At 41.4% G+C, this 16415-nt stretch overlaps 1 protein-coding gene across 5 annotated transcripts in view; it reads left to right on the top strand.

The window, feature by feature from the left end:
* unc80 (unc80, NALCN channel complex subunit) overlaps nucleotides 1–16415 on the top strand; it is a 139197-nt gene that overhangs the window by 67050 nt on the left and 55732 nt on the right. For all 5 annotated transcript variants that reach the window (XR_016283020.1, XM_089544604.1, XM_089544603.1 and 2 more), the window contains 9 exons: nucleotides 1528–1662; nucleotides 3224–3410; nucleotides 4842–4985; nucleotides 7391–7575; nucleotides 8206–8289; nucleotides 11493–11561; nucleotides 11696–11794; nucleotides 13983–14079; nucleotides 15405–15559. Coding sequence is in view for 4 of the 5 variants with exons in the window: in XM_089544604.1 (XP_089400730.1) it covers nucleotides 1528–1662; nucleotides 3224–3410; nucleotides 4842–4985; nucleotides 7391–7575; nucleotides 8206–8289; nucleotides 11493–11561; nucleotides 11696–11794; nucleotides 13983–14079; nucleotides 15405–15559 (1155 nt within the window). In the remaining variant the exon portion in view is untranslated. The remainder of the gene's footprint in view (nucleotides 1–1527; nucleotides 1663–3223; nucleotides 3411–4841; nucleotides 4986–7390; nucleotides 7576–8205; nucleotides 8290–11492; nucleotides 11562–11695; nucleotides 11795–13982; nucleotides 14080–15404; nucleotides 15560–16415) is intronic.

Below are 16415 nucleotides of genomic sequence, written 5' to 3'. Positions count from 1 at the left end.
TTCGGATGATAGAGGCAACATATCAACTTATATACGTAGATAAATCCTGGTATAAAGCATTGGTATGATAATTGGTTTTTCTTACATTCTTTTGTTTTGAAGCATAATGCTGCATTAGGGTCAGTTACACGTGAGCATATTTCCCTTCTGCCTATGCTCTCTTTTTCTAATTTTTTTATTTGTGCTGACTGCTTGTGCCATTCTTGCTCAATATACATGGTCTACTTTGTATGTGATTTGAGTAATCACGTGGTCCAGTGCAGTTCCCGCGATGCTTATGGTGTTGCAAGGCATGAAAGCTAAGGACCATCTCCAAAGTCCAAAGTCCTGGAGCACAGGAAGCCTTATAGCAGTTCCACTGCACAGTGCACTGTCTCATAATGTCGTTTGTGAAGTAGCTTGCATAAATTTACCATGAAGAAAAAGTGCCTTTCCTCAGGTTTTTGGAAAACAGGGTAGTTCATTTCATTTTCTGTTGGTCAGTCTGCTTTTGGTGTGTGTTTTGTTCTGCTTTTACTCACAGACTTGGCTTTGAGGCCACTTTCTATATTGGCGTGAAGCTTTGCAATGCATGTCTGTTTATGCTTAAAGGCACTAGTGTAGCTTTATCGCTTTAGTTGTGATGCAAGATGCAACCAGATTTATCTGGAATGAGTGCAGCTTCGTGCAACTGCTTCAATGTTATTTGGAATTGTGGTAGGTGCTTCCCGCACCTCATCTTAAAAGTTCTTCGTCAGTTTTAAATTGACCGTGGCCAAAAGTGGTGGTGATTCGGTTCTTCAACGACCGCTGAGCACGTTTGTTCCTATCACCGTCGCCAAGTTGTTCAGTTCTTTGCTTGTCACATTTCGTTAAGCTGGCTTTGTTTTATATTCTCTCTGCCTTCACTCTTCATTGCTTTCTTGTTGGTGTAGTTCTTGTCTGTTTCCATTACATGGCCAGTCCATCTTAGCCTTCTGTCTTTTGCCTGTTATGGTTGTGCATTGCCTGTTCTTGAGGTTTGGTAATTCAAAATTTTTTTTCTTTTGCTGGCACTCTACGTATTCTTTTCAGCTCTCACATTTTACCTACAACCTGCCACTGTTTCTCAGTGCTTACAGCGCTCGGCTGCTGACCTGAAAGGCGCGGGTTCAATCCGGGCTGTAGCAGTCACATTTTGATAGCATCGAAATGCTAGAGGCACGTGAACAGTGCACCAAAGCCTTCCACTACGGCGCCCCATATAGTATGAGTAACTTTGGGACATTGAACTCCATGAACTAAAGGTTTCACCTACTTCAAACTTTTAAATGTTGGATTCTTCTTGCGTCGCATGTTGGTTTCATGCAACATGGCTGGGTTACATACTTTCTTGTACATTTGGCCTTTCAGCTTGGCTATTACTACATATATGGGCTTAATAAAGGATTTAAGCCTGTCAACCAATTATTTTTGTTGTTTCTCTAGATGCGTACTATACGAGCAGACTATGCTAATGGGACAACTTACATCTTTCATTGTTTTTCTTTCTTCTGTGGGGATGTGCAGGTCCCTCCGCCCACCATTGAGTTTACCCTACCCAGCCCACGCATTGCCCTCGACTGTGCCCCAGTGGCTGATCCTCCGTGGATGCCTCAAGTGAAGACCAAAGTGGAAGAAGTCACCATCAATCAGGACCAGTCTGTGAGAGAGGCTTAATATTTGCATGGGTTGTTTTGTCCTGGCAGTATAAGTTAGTAAACAACCTTCTATTTTAACATTCACACAGCCTATGATAGTAAAGTATGGTAAAGAAACACAGATATGGAAGGCATGGGCACATGTCAGACTGCAATAATTGTAGTATTTAAACTGCAGTGCGTAATGAAGTTTGTATTCTTCATTATGGCGAGTGTACAAAGTACTGAAAACAGGATTAAGTTCTGTTTTGAGACGTTAGTTTGCTTGTCATGTGGCATTAATTGCTGCAGATGCCCGAGAGCCGTCATTCTTTTCAAGGCTAATCTCAGCCCTTGAAAGAGAATGCTCTAAGCAGCGTTTTGGCAGCTGAGCTCACTTATAACAAAGATGGCAGCTGTCATATGGAGATTCATTCATTACATCTTGAAGTTTGCTGTTAATGGACGAGGCACAGTGTATTGGTCTTACTTAAGATAGACCAGAAACACCATATTGGTCGCACTTAAGGTAGATGTAAGGCCTAGTGCAAGTCATTTGATCGCACTTTCGAAATTGTAAAAACTGATACGGGTGTTACTCACAACTAGCTACAAATCTCTCATTGCAACCAGGTGCCTAACTCTAATAGTTAAAAAGTTAATTTGGGACGTTAAACCCCATAAAACCAAACCAACCTAAAAAGTTAACTGCTGGAAGTTAGTTAACCAGCTCACTAGTTAAGATTATACAATGGTTTCCTGTTGTTCCCCAACTCTGGCAATACTATGCCACAAAAGCCATATTTTTACCTCAAAAATCCTATTTTTGATAATTGAAGTCTTCCCTGGAACACGTGGTACACATGCATGTACGCATACACACACACACGTGGCAGATTGTGATGACCTCACAAGGTCATGGGACCTAGATGTCAGGTGGACAATCGATAAACAATGAAAAACAATTGCCACGTAGCACTAGTGCACTTAATTTGGATTTGGCCTAACTGCTCATATCAAATGTCATTATTCTTTTTTCCTTGCATTCACATAATGCACATGCTTTTTATGTTCCTTACTCAAAATGTCATCAGTCATTGTAATATGCTCATATTTGTCTGCAGTAAATGCCGCAGTTGTGTAGTGCTTTCGTAGACATGAACTCGCGGTGCCCGCATGTTGGTTGTAAACGAGTTCTTTGTATGCGGACTTTCATTCTCTGACCCTACTGACATTCATTGACACTTAGTGCTATAGCTCTAGTGTGTATCATGGTAGTCACATCGCCTTTGCTTGCGCTGAGCGAATGTTTGTTGTGACTGGGGACATCATTGAATGAGCTTGGTTGTATTGCATTTTTAAGTAGAAAATGCTGCACTGCAGAGGCCCAACTGGTTTTTTGTAAACCTTTTGCAGTTGTTTCTTACCATGTTGCTCCTAGACTTTTCTTTTATGCATATTCAGCGTTCTGCAGACTGCTTCATACCCATTTCATGAATGCAATGCTGGAAAGCTGAGCTTAGGCTGCAATGCTTTGTCTGCTGCCCCAGGGTTTGATTCTCCACATCTTTTTCCATTATGTGCAGCGGTCATTTGTCACAGCGACTCAGACACGCCGCAAGCAGCAGATGGAGCTCATTCACCGAGCCCTACAGGCTGAAGAAGAAAAGAAATGCAATGAGAGGGAAAACTTTCACATCACCTCTGTTGCTGTGAATGTACTCTCAGCATATGAACCAGCCCTGTTCCATGCTGTTGAGGAGCACGAAGAAGGTAATTTGTTCTGGCACGTTGCCGTTTTAATTTTCTTCAACTGACATTCTTGTTCTTGTTGAAGCCAGCTTTTCAGCTACTGTTGATAATGGTGTTGTTGCAGTCTTTGTCGCTGGTTATGGCATTTGCTTCATGACTGTCTTTTATTTTTGTTCTTTTGCACATTCAGCTGGTTTCTTTTTTACTGTTATTGCCACATTCGAAACATTGCTGTAAGTCTCTAATGCAAAGGGGCCTGTACTGTACTTGCATAATGAATGCACTTTTTGTGAAAAAAATTAGTACTTATTTGTGAGGTGTGCTCATTATGTGGAGAAAAATGTGCACTATGGTCAATTAAATTTTTGCATATTTTATGGCTTATGAAAGGTGTGCGTCTACTATTTGAGTGCGTTTTTTTGTGTAAGTAAGTGTGGCACGCATAAAGACACAGGCGGCGAAAATGTCATTACTCCATCATGTAATGCACGCTATTAAGGCTAGTCTGCAAATTGCTAAATTAAGAACTTTTACTGGCTTGTTTGATCTCTACAGTGTACTAACCCAGTGCAAGTGAGTGCAGCAGTGGGGAAATTTTTTATATCACCAGCACAGTGTCATTAAGGTGGCCACACCTTACATCACCTATTTACTATAGCATGTTTCCAAAACTATATTTGGCTATGGTGCATATTCTAATAGAAGTTTACGAGATGATGGTGTGCGGAAAAAAAATTTCTTAGGTGCCTTCACACTAGCAAGCTGCCTGAAATGCCTGCAAGTAGGAGAGGACGGGTATGCTCCACATCACTATCAGGTGTCTCGTTTGTTCCGAAGCACATACATGCCATAAGGTTTCGCTACAGACTGTACAAAAATGATATGGCTGAGCTCCATGTGCAACTTATACTTTGATGAATGGTTCTGCTTTTGCCTCTGGGTGCGTGCTATGAGCGGGTGATAGTTGATACTGTCATGCCCATGTTGCACACTCACACACACAGTGGCTGCCAGTCTACAGGAAAAGATGGCCACCATTGCTGTAGCACCTCGTATGACATGCCAAAGTTGTGGATTTGGTCCCCATTGGTGGGGTGGGGCATCGTCTTTTCTTTTGTGCTTACTTTCAAGTTTTCTGTGGCCTGAACTCTTAATAGCTAGCTTCTCTGGGACAGTTAAATTTTCTAATTTATTATGTCAGTGTCTGTTTGCCAGAAACTTCTCGTTTTAGCAAGCGTTTGGTATGTGCAGAAAAAAAAAAAAAAGTTGTGTTCATTTTCATGAGGTAGTATAGCTCATGCCGGTGCAAAGTTAATACTGAGACCATTGGAAATGAAAGTACAGAATTAAATAATGTCTTATTGAAAAGTTATTTCAATATCTTTGTATAACTGTGGTGCGTGAATGCCTGATCTCTCGCTGACAATATGCTGTCTTTTCTTTTGCCTTCAGGTGACGAAGATCAAACGGCTGAGCGGCTGTCTGCTCACCCAATACAGGTGGCTCATGCCTTGTTTCCATCGTGCCTCTGTTCAGCGGCGGTGTACATCATAAACCTATTGAATGATGCAGAGGTCAGCACAGATGGTGTTGCAGGTATGCCGTGCAGGCAGTGGCAACGTACAAGGCCATCCACTCTTAGGATAAACTCATGAGAGCATGGTTGTGCTTTATCCGGCCAAGCATGCTTTTGTGGGTCTGAAGAAATCCTGGGGACACTGTTCTTTGTCGAGCACACTGACATATGAGGCATGCATTGTGGCAAGGCAAACTTTGCTCGCTGAAAACTTTTTCCATTTTAGGAAGCAGCTCTGTTCTCACCTACTGCGCATTGGGGGCTGGTTGGTTTGGTGCCCTTGGCACAAAACAAAGCATTGAACACCTATCACATTTGTCTGTGAGCTGTTTGTGCATCTCACCAACTGCTGTCGACATTGCAGCAGAACTTTCTTTAGCACAGTTGATCTCCATCACTCTGCCTTTCTTTTTTTGTCCTTGAAAAGTTGCTTTAACTGGCCCCACAAACCTTCGGAGTTTCAATAGAGAATGCATGCATTTCGACAGAGTTGTGCATGCCAATTCATAATTCATGATGCTAGTGCAGAAGCCACAAAAATTTGGAGCTGAGTCTCTTGTCCAAACAGAATGCTCCTTATCTTGGCAGACATGTAAAACCGGTGTTCTCTTGAATTGGTGTAGAGGCACCAAAAGTAAGGAACTTTAGCTGAGGCAGGCAGAGGCTCATGTGGAGTAATGAGGTTAGGGAATTTGATGGGATAAGTTGGCCATGGATGGCACAAGACCAGGGTAACAACACTTGATGTGTCACACTCCTTGGCTCTTGTGCTTACTGAGCTTCTCCAGATGCCACATACTCATGTTCCCCTTTCATTCAGGAACCATGTGCGCCTATCATTTCTTTGGTATCACTGGCTATCTGTTTGCTCCTAAGACGTCACTTGGACTATACTCACTACCAGTTTTTGCTAAAGCAGATGAAAAGTCGGAAAATAATTTTCACAGATGAAAGTGTTAAAAATTTTCTGTTGGCATTAGTTTCGCCACTAGCACAAGCATCTAATAGTGACGAATGGCAAGGTCACGCACTTTCATGCTTAAGTTTTTCCAGATGACTTTTGAGCGTAGAAAAGCAACAGAAATAAAGATTTGAGATATTCATCAAGGTGTTGCGGTGCTCGGGAGGCATGAAGCGCTACCTCTGTATCCAGAACCTCTGTACTTAATAAAAACTGGTCTTGAGTAAATAATCTTAGTGTTAAGGTCTCATATTTTAAGTTATTATTCTTACCTCCTACTTTGTGGCAAATGAGTATTTTATTTAATTTTAAATGGTTTTGATTTGAGGAACAAGCAACAGAATGGAAACCTAAAATTTTTTTCAAGCCATGTTTAAACTAGAAGCTTTTCTTGCATAAAGAGTGCAAGTTGTGTAAGGTGTTGTGAGCCTGATGTTCTTGTGTAATATAAAACTGGCAGTATCGGTACATGTGTGAGAAGCCAAACCAGCCTGGATGCGGACATGCAGTAAAACCTCGTTAATATGTTCCTAGTTCACATGATTTCCCAGTTCATACGCTCAAAATCATGGGCAATAACAGTGTCCCATTGAGTTGTACTATTTTTCTTCCCGTTTATACTTTCCAGGATAACATGATTTTTCAGCTACTATGTTAAAAATTTCAACAAATTCTGGATTTATAATACGTTAGCGACCAAATGCATATGTGCAAATATACTAGTGGGCCGAACGTGTGGGCACATGACATGAAAAGCTGGAAGGCACTGCAGTTCCCCTGCATTGTAGGTGGTTTCTTTGCAAGGCATAGGTGCAAAGGGGAGAAAAAACTGCGCTGACGTGTTTGGGCTTTTCCAGCAGGGATGCGACATGAAGAGGAGAAACACAGCTGCTACTTCTTTGCAGTGCCTAAGGGCTAGAAGGCAAAGCATTTGATAACTACAATGGTGCACTTACATACGGGTGGGTCGCGTCTGAGGAACTTAGCATGAAAAAAAACGTGTGAGAGTTAGTCGCCGCGGTGGCTTCTCTGCAATGCGTAAGTGCAAGAAGGCGAAGCATAAAAAAAAAAAATGTGGAAGAGATTTTGGTTACTTTTGTCGTTGCCACTGCTGGATCATGGGCTGCTAAGTTTGTTCCGCACTAAGGACAATGCATGCACGGACTGAATTCTTCAAGCACTAAAAAAGCAGCTGCTCAGGCCTTGTGGCAAGAAATTCTAAATGACATTTTTGTGACGTAACAGTTTATTTGAAAAGTGTACCTCATTCAACAGTTATGTTTTTTAAAATTAGGTGGTTTGCATCATATGTGTTCCTTAGAAATACTTTTTTTTTTTCCTGAATTGAAAAAAAAAACAACATATCAACAAGGTTTTACTGTACCCATAGCCTTCAAGTTTCATGCTATGACTTTTTTCTGCTAGGTTAAGCAATTGTTAGAGCTATGTGTGCTCTTCTTGCAGTGTATGAGGTGGCCTACAAGGTAATCTGGAACTGCTTGGTGGAGGATACGGCACTGTTTCTCCGCCACTTCCTGGAGAGGCTCACTCGTGAAAAGCCAGACAATGTGATCCAGATCTTGCGACGCCTGCTGCGATTTGTGCCTCGACTACCTACACAAGCAGCGCACACCCTCTACAACTACCTGGTGCAGTGGAAAACTTTTGTGCTCATGCTGCAGAATTTGATGCGTCTGCTGTTGACACAAATTGCAATCTCAACAAATGAAACCCTGGCACACCTAATGTGTTATCATTAGAGTTCATGACGTGGCATTCATGGATGACCAGTTGCTTGTCAGGCACTAAGTGTGAGTCTCCTCACTGAAACTTAAACCACAACTGGTCACGTGAGTTGAACATGGTAACACGAGCGAGTACATGCTTTGGTTTGCACATTTGTTTTATGTCAGCAGCACATAATCAGCACTTAACATGTTGTGAGTTAACTAAAAGTTGTAGCTTTTTTGTTGCTCACTTTGTGTAAATTTCTGTATTTGGGTCAACAGTACATGTTGAATACTTCGTTTTTGTAGAGATATTGTCTCCGTCATTACTTTGCTTTTCGGTTTGCAAATTATTCGCTAAAAATGTGCCAGACACCTTTCTTGTCTCTTGTTAGCTGGCATTTTTACATCTGTGTAGTGGTTTAGTGATTTAAAAGATAAAGGCAAACTTGTCTATGGTGTAGGCTTTAACGCCACCAAAGGTCCTTTTGCTGTAACATTTACACGATATACTCCTGAGCATGTACCAACATTTGAGTCTTTTCTTTTCAGGTTGGTTACATTATGTTTTACATCAGAGCTCCTGTGGAAGGGGGAACAGAGCTTATTGCCAATGCCATATCAATACTTTGGCTGGTAAGTGGGAAGTTGACATGTGTTCTCAGTGAATTCTTGTGTCTATTATAACAGGATGTGCCATAAACAAAGTTATGAGGTACTGAGCTTATACTAGGACCAAAAGAGATGTAACCGGACTGCAAGTTGTAGGCCCATTGTTGCGGTCAGCTGGAGCTAGCAGGAGTATTCTTTAAAGGGCAGCTGAAGCAGTTTTTAAGAATTGAACCAAAATCAGGGTTTTGAGTGTGTGAAGCTTGTGGGCTAAGCAAGCCTATTTTTTTTTTTGCATTAGGTTTTAAAATGGTGACTTAATCACCGGTTAAAGCTGCAGTATGTTCAGGGTTCAAGGCATGTTCAGGGTATGTTCAGGGTATGTTCAGGGAAACGGAGAAATGCATAAAAGCTCGATGATGATGTCATCCGCGGTGACATTTCAGACTTCAGCTGCCTTTGCCCACATTCTGTTGTGCATCATCAGGTGTTGCCAAACAGTGCTCTGTGAGCTTTGGCAGCATTAGTTTTCCTCCTTTCTTCTTTTGAGCGAACATTTTTGGGTTGAAAATGTACTGTTACTCCAGATGATGTCATCATCGGTCCCCCTACCCGGTGGTGTGCGAAGTGGAGAAGCTTGGGTGCCATCGTGTCTTTTTAGTTGAAGATTTGTCATGCTTTACCTGCTTGTTGAATTCTAAAACTTCTTCAGTTGCCCTTCAATTTCTAAACTGGTGAAGATATGAAGAGAGCTCATTAGAAAGGTGTGGACTGTTAAAATAAACCACATACAGAATGGGTAGCTTCATAGTAAAGGCTTTTTCACAGCTCTTAACTAGGTGAGTGAAATTTAAAATGCCCATACCAGGAGTGTGTGTCCTAGAGCTTCCTGTGTGTTGCAGTGCTCCCCGACTGATTGCTCACGTGGCATGCCCAAGTTTGTACAACAGCATTAGTGAACTCAGATGGCTGCAGTTTTGAGCTTCTCTGGAGTTTCACATGCTCCACCTGGATCATGACTAAAATGCTCAGTATAAACCTCTTGTTAGTAGTGTTGTGTCGTTCGTGCTTTTTTTTCTTCGCACTTTTCAACTTTGTAATATTTTTGTTTTATTAATTTAAATTATCCAGTGAGTATGAAGTAGAAGGTACTCCTATTTGCTCTTGCTTGCTGAATACTTCTTTGATTTTATTTCTGCAATATGTGTTTTTCTTGTGTGTGTTTTGAGGCATTGGTTTACATTTTGTGGGACAGCTTTATAAGCGTTACTGTGAAAGCTATCCAGATTTTGTTCACAAGCACTGATTCATGGGTTAGTCAGAGTTGCACTTTAGAATATTGTAATATTTTTGAATGTTTCAGCATTTAAGTTACACGTAAGAGTAATCCAGTGAGCAGATTTTTTTACTGATTTTTGTGTAACAGTGCAAATGTTTTAACTGCTCGCAGACTATCTTAAACAGGTTGGTTTCAGTATCTGGACTATCTTAACTCTTTCGCTACCGCGGAAAAATGGACGATTTGGAGTGTACTGAAAGAAAAAATTTTTTCATATGAACTAATACACCCAGCACATATTGCAATGCATGAAATTGTAGCTTATTAGTTACACTTCTGAATGAAACAGACAGAAGAGTTGTGTGTGCGAAAGTAAATGAACACTTATTTGTGAAATTTGCTAAAAACACAAAAAAAGTATATAGCAAAAACAAAAATTACCAGCTGCACTAAGCCAGAACTTGATTAGAGGAAAACTGGAATATACAAACTGTTGCACATGTTTATAGCTGTCATTATTCACAGTTTCAAGCTATGAGAAAAATTTACTGCACTTTCCATGGCCTGTCAAGTCAGGGGTCATGACTGTGGTGCCACTGTGAAGAGCAATCAGGTGTGAAGGTGTGAAGCAGAGGTAGACTGACAGGTGCTTCACATAAGGTTTTATCTTTGTTCCTCCCTTTTTCTCTGATAGCCGAGCTTGTAGTTTCTCCTTTTTTTTCATTTTATTTTCGGTTGGTGTTGAATGGATTCTATGGGAGGATTGGGGGCGTGGACTTCTTTTCCCTCATCATACACGAAGATTTCTCGAATGAGCTGCTCCCTGAAAGCCAGCTGATAAAATTTGGCATTTTAGGCAAGCTCTAACACATCAGGATCGATGAAATAAGTTTTAGCTATGTGGTTCAAAAGCCAGGACACTTTACAAGTCTTGCCAATACATGCTGCCGCCACTGAACTATCCGGGTCCTTTACGTGCAAAAAAAAAAAACAAACAAAAAAGCGAAAAACCAATTTTGAGAAATTATTTTTGATGGCAGAGGGCCAGAATAGATTATTCTGGTATTTCAGTAGCGATACAGTCATGGCAGGTCAACAATTCCAATGTATATGATGATTCCAATGAACATCAGCATCTGCAACAGATTCACATCTTCCCATTAGCCGTCATGCCGAACTTGCTGAAAATCTTCATCAATGCATACTTATTAGCGTTTCCGCACACGGTCTTCATCATTTCCGCCGTGAAGAGCATCAAAAAAAAGTCGAGAAGTCGAGCGAACCTCCGAACGCCGCTCCGCAGCGATGTGCCGATATGGACACCTAGCTGCCGTCTTGGTTGAAAAACGCGGCGCGACCTTGAGCATTTGGCAAACTGCCTTCGCCTTACGTTGTCAAGACTTTGAAGCATAAAAATAAACCACTGTCATCAATTACAAACCGTATGCACCGCAGAAAACTCACAGCGAACGAAAACGGAACTTACATGCAAGTACGCGCTGACGTTCCAGGCTCCCGAGGCGAAGTCTCGCTGTCGAAACCGAAATCTGACGTTTGTACATTGTTGCCCGACTAATAACCGCTGCTTTCGTCGCAAAAAACGAAACCGAAACCGGCCGACGTGCTCGGCGTCAGCTTTCGCTTGCGAGGAGCGCGCGGCGACGCGGACGCCATTTTCTCCGGCTGACGCTGCTGCGGCCGTTCAAAGTTTTATTTTTCACTGCGCCCCCTCATGTCAAAACACTGAAATCAAGGCTGCAATCGAAAGAGCAGTTGTTGAGCTCACTAGCTAGATGGCGGAGCACGTCCACGACTCTACAAAATAAGCTTTTTTGCGCGGGCGATTTGAATCGATCATATGCGAACGATGGCCTATGGCGCGGTAGCGAAAGAGTTAAACAGGTTGGTTTCAGTATCCTTGACTGACAGCTGTTGTTATTGTTGGTTGAAGGTTGTTCCCAGTGTCCACGGACTCTACTTGAAAGACCTCAAGCAAGTGCTCAGAAAAGAGCAGTGTGATGTGAGTTCACGTAGCAATCCATGCTCTCCCTCTTAACGTTTGTTACATGAGCAATGCTTGTTTAATTTTGCTATGCGTGCTGATTTGTTACATTAGCAAGCTGATCTGAAGCTGTTTCTTACCTTGCTTTTCAGGCAACCTTGCTGATCACAGCCAATGTTCCAAGTGCCAAGAAAATCATTGTGCATGGACCTGATGCAGGTGGCATTCCATCACAATTTCCAATTCATGAGGTATGTGGGTTATAGTTTGTCATTAGCCTATGTACAGCAATTTGTACAGCAATTTGAATGTTGAATGCCGATGTTTGCTTGAAGAGATGGTCTGGCCATATTGCATGCTTTTCAGGTTCGAAAGCAGGGCATGAACACCAGACAAGTACTTTTTCAGTTACCAACAAGTCATGAGAGCAGTTACGATTGATTACAGCAGGCTTAATTGGATATGTAACTTTACCCCCGACATTGCTGGTCCAGGTGACTGGCATAGTGTGCCATATTAATTGGTTGCTGTGCCATACATATTTAGAGGCGACTGTGGGTGAAGTATGCAGTGAAGTACTGAGCATAAGAAGCTCAAATTGCAAAAGAAAAATCAAAAACATGAAAACCTGAACGCCGCTGGAGATGTAAAGCATCATAGCTGAAATGTTTAGCAGAGAAGCCAGTTTATAATTGGTTATGTGTGTCACTATCAGTTTGTGTACAACAGGAACTGCAATCAGTTTTTATTGTTCTCAGTCAAAATTTATGGTGTACTTCACACAATGTCTACAGATCTATGGATTCTGATGCATCTCACATACATTATCATTGCATTTCAGTCAATGCCAGATAGCTGAAATTATTATTACTGTGTTATTCCCCACAGCCTGCAGCATATTGGTTTGGAAAGTAAAATCTGGTAGATGATATGACATGTTTACATGGGGAATGATGAGAGCACATTTCATTGTGGTAGGTCGGCTAAGCAATGTCTTGAGGTAGTACCGCACATTTCACGTATCAGTGAGTTTGCTGTTGTGTTGTTGTCGTTTAGGTTAAATTCTTTTACATGCTGTTTGCGTATGGCTTGCTCCTGAGACTGTGATTATACCTTGACATTGTGAAAGGGACACCTGAGCCATGAATAGGTTTGTAATGCAATCCTGTGCAATAGAAACCAAGCATTGGTCAAATGTTTAGGGGAATCCCCCAAGGTGGAGTAGATTTGTAGTAAGGGAGTAATTACTCATTGGCATCCACCCTAGTGCAGCCATACGGCTACAAAGGAAAGCTATAAAGCTTTCTCAGAAACCTCGTAGTTAAAGAAAAATTCGTCCTGGTCTGGGGCTCGAACCCAGGACCACCGCTTCACCGGAGCAGTCGCTCTACCAATTGAGCTAACCAGGATGGCAAGCTTATGGTAGGGCGAGAGCGAATTAATCAATAACTCGAAGTGGGAACTGTGTTGGTCAAATGTTTAGGGGAATCCCCCAAGTTGGAGTAGATTTGTAATAAGGGAGTAATTACTCATTGGCATCCACCCTAGTGCAGCCATACGGCTACAAAGGAAAGCTATAAAGCTTTCTCAGAAACCTCGTAGTTAAAGAAAAATTCGTCCTGGTCTGGGGCTCGAACCCAGGACCACCGCTTCACCGGAGCAGTCACTCTACCAATTGAGCTAACCAGGATGGCAAGCTTATGGTAGGGCGAGAGCGAATTAATCAATAACTCGAAGTGGGAACTGTGTTGGTCAAATGTTTAGGGGAATCCCCCAAGGTGGAGTAGATTTGTAATAAGGGAGTAATTACTCATTGGCATCCACCCTAGTGCAGCCATACGGCTACAAAGGAAAGCTATAAAGCTTTCTCAGAAACCTCGTAGTTAAAGAAAAATTCGTCCTGGTCTGGGGCTCGAACCCAGGACCACCGCTTCACCGGAGCAGTCGCTCTACCAATTGAGCTAACCAGGATGGCAAGCTTATGGTAGGGCGAGAGCGAATTAATCAATAACTCGAAGTGGGAACTGTGTTGGTCAAATGTTTAGGGGAATCCCCCAAGTTGGAGTAGATTTGTAATAAGGGAGTAATTACTCATTGGTATCCACCCGAGCGCAGCCATACGGCTACAAAGGAAAGCGCTCGGGTGGATGCCAATGAGTAATTACTCCCTTATTAGAAACCAAGCATATTCTGCCTGAGCTTGCTTCTAGGCAGCTCTTGATGGTGCAGCATTTTAAATGGTAGTGCTAATAACAATGAGTTTGACTAAATTTAAATTCCTGCTTTGCCATGCTACAATGAAGAAAGATTAGTTCCATGACCGTCATCTCTATATGGGTAACTGCAGTAATCTAAGCCTACACTAATAGCATGCGACTGCCACATGGGTTGCCTGCCATTGTGTGGCTAAAGTAATATTCATTCCTTTCTTTATCTCAGGACACCCAGTTTCTTCATATTCTTCAAGACAGTCTTGACTTTTTCGGCATTGAAGAGAACCAACACAACTGCTTCTTCTTAGTTGACACAAAGACAAGTATGTAGTGCCAGTGCTCTCTCTTTTATTTAAACTACCTCTTCTTTGCAAAAACTCCTTCATATGAACCACAGTCATATTCACACTGGTGTTGAAGGGAACATTAAACTGTGGTAAGATATAGGCAAGGATTTTCAATTCAGGAGCCATGAGTATGTCTGTTGTCAGGGTTTTTTAAGAAACTATTGCCATAGGACGCATTAGTCAATGCTTTTTGAGTGTAACCTTTAATTTTATGCATGTAGCATTAATTGTTAATTCCATTTGGCAGGTTTTTTTTGTTGCCAGGCAGTGCTAAGCAGTTATTTAATCTTAGCAGAAGTGGTCAGCTGTTTTTATGCAGCATTGATGCATTACTGGGCATGAGATCACTTGATTTTGTCCCTTCTCTTTTTGACAAGAATAAGTTATTTAGTTTAAGCAAAATTTAGGGATTGGAGAGATCCCTGTGTGTAACTTTTTGTGCTGTAACAAACATTGTTGCATGCATGCTGCTCTCACATATCTCCACTAGCTACATGATTTTGTGCTTTCTTATTCCTATAGGTATTCAGTCCTCATGCAGTGCCATTCATAGCCATTCATGCTATGAATGATGATGCATGGATAGCCATTCATGTGTCATTCGAGGCATCTTGATTAGCGCAGAATACACAAGGACACGGAGTGTGCATTCTATCCTTTTTGTCTTGTCTATTTTGCGCTAAAGTTGAGAAATAATGACGCCAACCAATAATTTATTTTGAACCCAATGTTTTGGGACCAACTGGGTCCCTTCTTCAGTGGTGACTGAAATGCGAGCCTTCGCTTTCCTTCAAAAACCCAACCAGGCGACCTTTCATTGAAGTTGTTTTCATTCAAACTATTTTGCACTAGTCAAGCTGCATCTTAACATGCGACTCACTCTTTATGTGAGGCTTTCCAGAGACTACAGCGTGAGAAACTAGCTTGACTGCATGCTTAATTCGCAGTTAGCTTTGATTCTTCTTAATCGCACAGGTTCTTTTCATTTTCTGATGACATGGTTCTCCACAGGGTGTTTCACTCTATCTGTATAGAACTCTGTAAACACTTATAAACCTAGAACTAAGAAGAACAAAAGCTAGGTTGGAGCTGTTTTGCGTCTTTTTTTTGCGAGGAGGTACTGGCGCGTTACTAATGCAATTTTCTGTCTTTTAAACCTAAGTATTCTAGACAACAAGTCTTTTGGTAACAGTAGGGCTATTTGATGAGGAGTTGCTGTACTTTTAACAGTACCTTGATTTTTGTACCTTGATGTATACATCTCTCAACGTTCTCATTACTCCTATTGTTTTTCATTGCAGATCAGATGCACAATCCAAGTGCATTTGTTCGAGACTTTTATTTTTTCAAGAGGTCCCAGTATCCACAGCTAACACTGCTGAAAATGGACCCTGAAGAAGCCTTCGAAGCGGGCCAGCACCAAGCATTTTTTCTACATTTCATTGAAGTCGGAAAGGTGGGATTTCTTTTTTGCTTTCCTTCGTAAGAACATTTGTTGTCTTGCTTACCTTTCTGCATTTTTTTTTCTCAACTTTCATTCATAATGCATGTTTAGTGGTGGCTGGTGTGAGAAGTGGCACCTTAATCTCTGTAACTGGACGGTCGAGTTGAGCGGAAAAAGTTAAAGTTTAATGAAACAAGCTGTGAGCTGTGACCCCATGCCCTGGAATATTTCTGCAGTGCCGTTTGTAATTGGCCTTTTGTTTTTATCGGTGTTCAAAGCTGGCTATCCACTTTGCTCTTACTTTGGGTAGCCAACTGGAAACCTTTCTGGTTAACATCCCTGCCTTTCCCCCTCTCTGTATCTATCTATCTATTGTTCCTGATGGATGTTAGCCAAAAATTCTACTGAGAAATTGCTGAAACTGCCAGTTCTGAAAAATTTATTATGAAACTTCAGGATTTTTTAGTAGCTAGTATGGTGGAAAATAGAAATGTTCATATTTCTCCTCATCTTGGGTATGATACTGATACATTTATTAGGAACATTGCATACTTGCTGAGTGTTCACTGTTAGAGGATATATGATGTTAACTTTTTTTTTATTATTATTTCAACTTTTTCAGTTTATGTTATCTACACGAAAATGTGATTGTTCTTGTACTTGGTAATAATGTTTGTACTACTTTTATTATATGTATATATATATACCGTATTTTCCGGTGTATAAGACGCAGCTTTTTTCCAAAAATCTTGCTGGTGCGTCCTATACAAGGGTGCGTCTTATATGCGAATTTTTCGGCTTTTTTTTTGCGAGTTCAGAAATTACTCAGGTTCATGTTCAAGCTTTTTTCACCGGAAAAATATAGCTA

The sequence above is a fragment of the Amblyomma mixtum genome, chromosome 5, assembly GCF_055824585.1.
Source record: "Amblyomma mixtum isolate Tamu chromosome 5, ASM5582458v1, whole genome shotgun sequence".
NCBI classification, from domain to species: domain Eukaryota; kingdom Metazoa; phylum Arthropoda; class Arachnida; order Ixodida; family Ixodidae; genus Amblyomma; species Amblyomma mixtum.
Note: the sequence above shows the minus strand (reverse complement) of the source record. Positions and strands in the feature narration are given on the sequence as shown.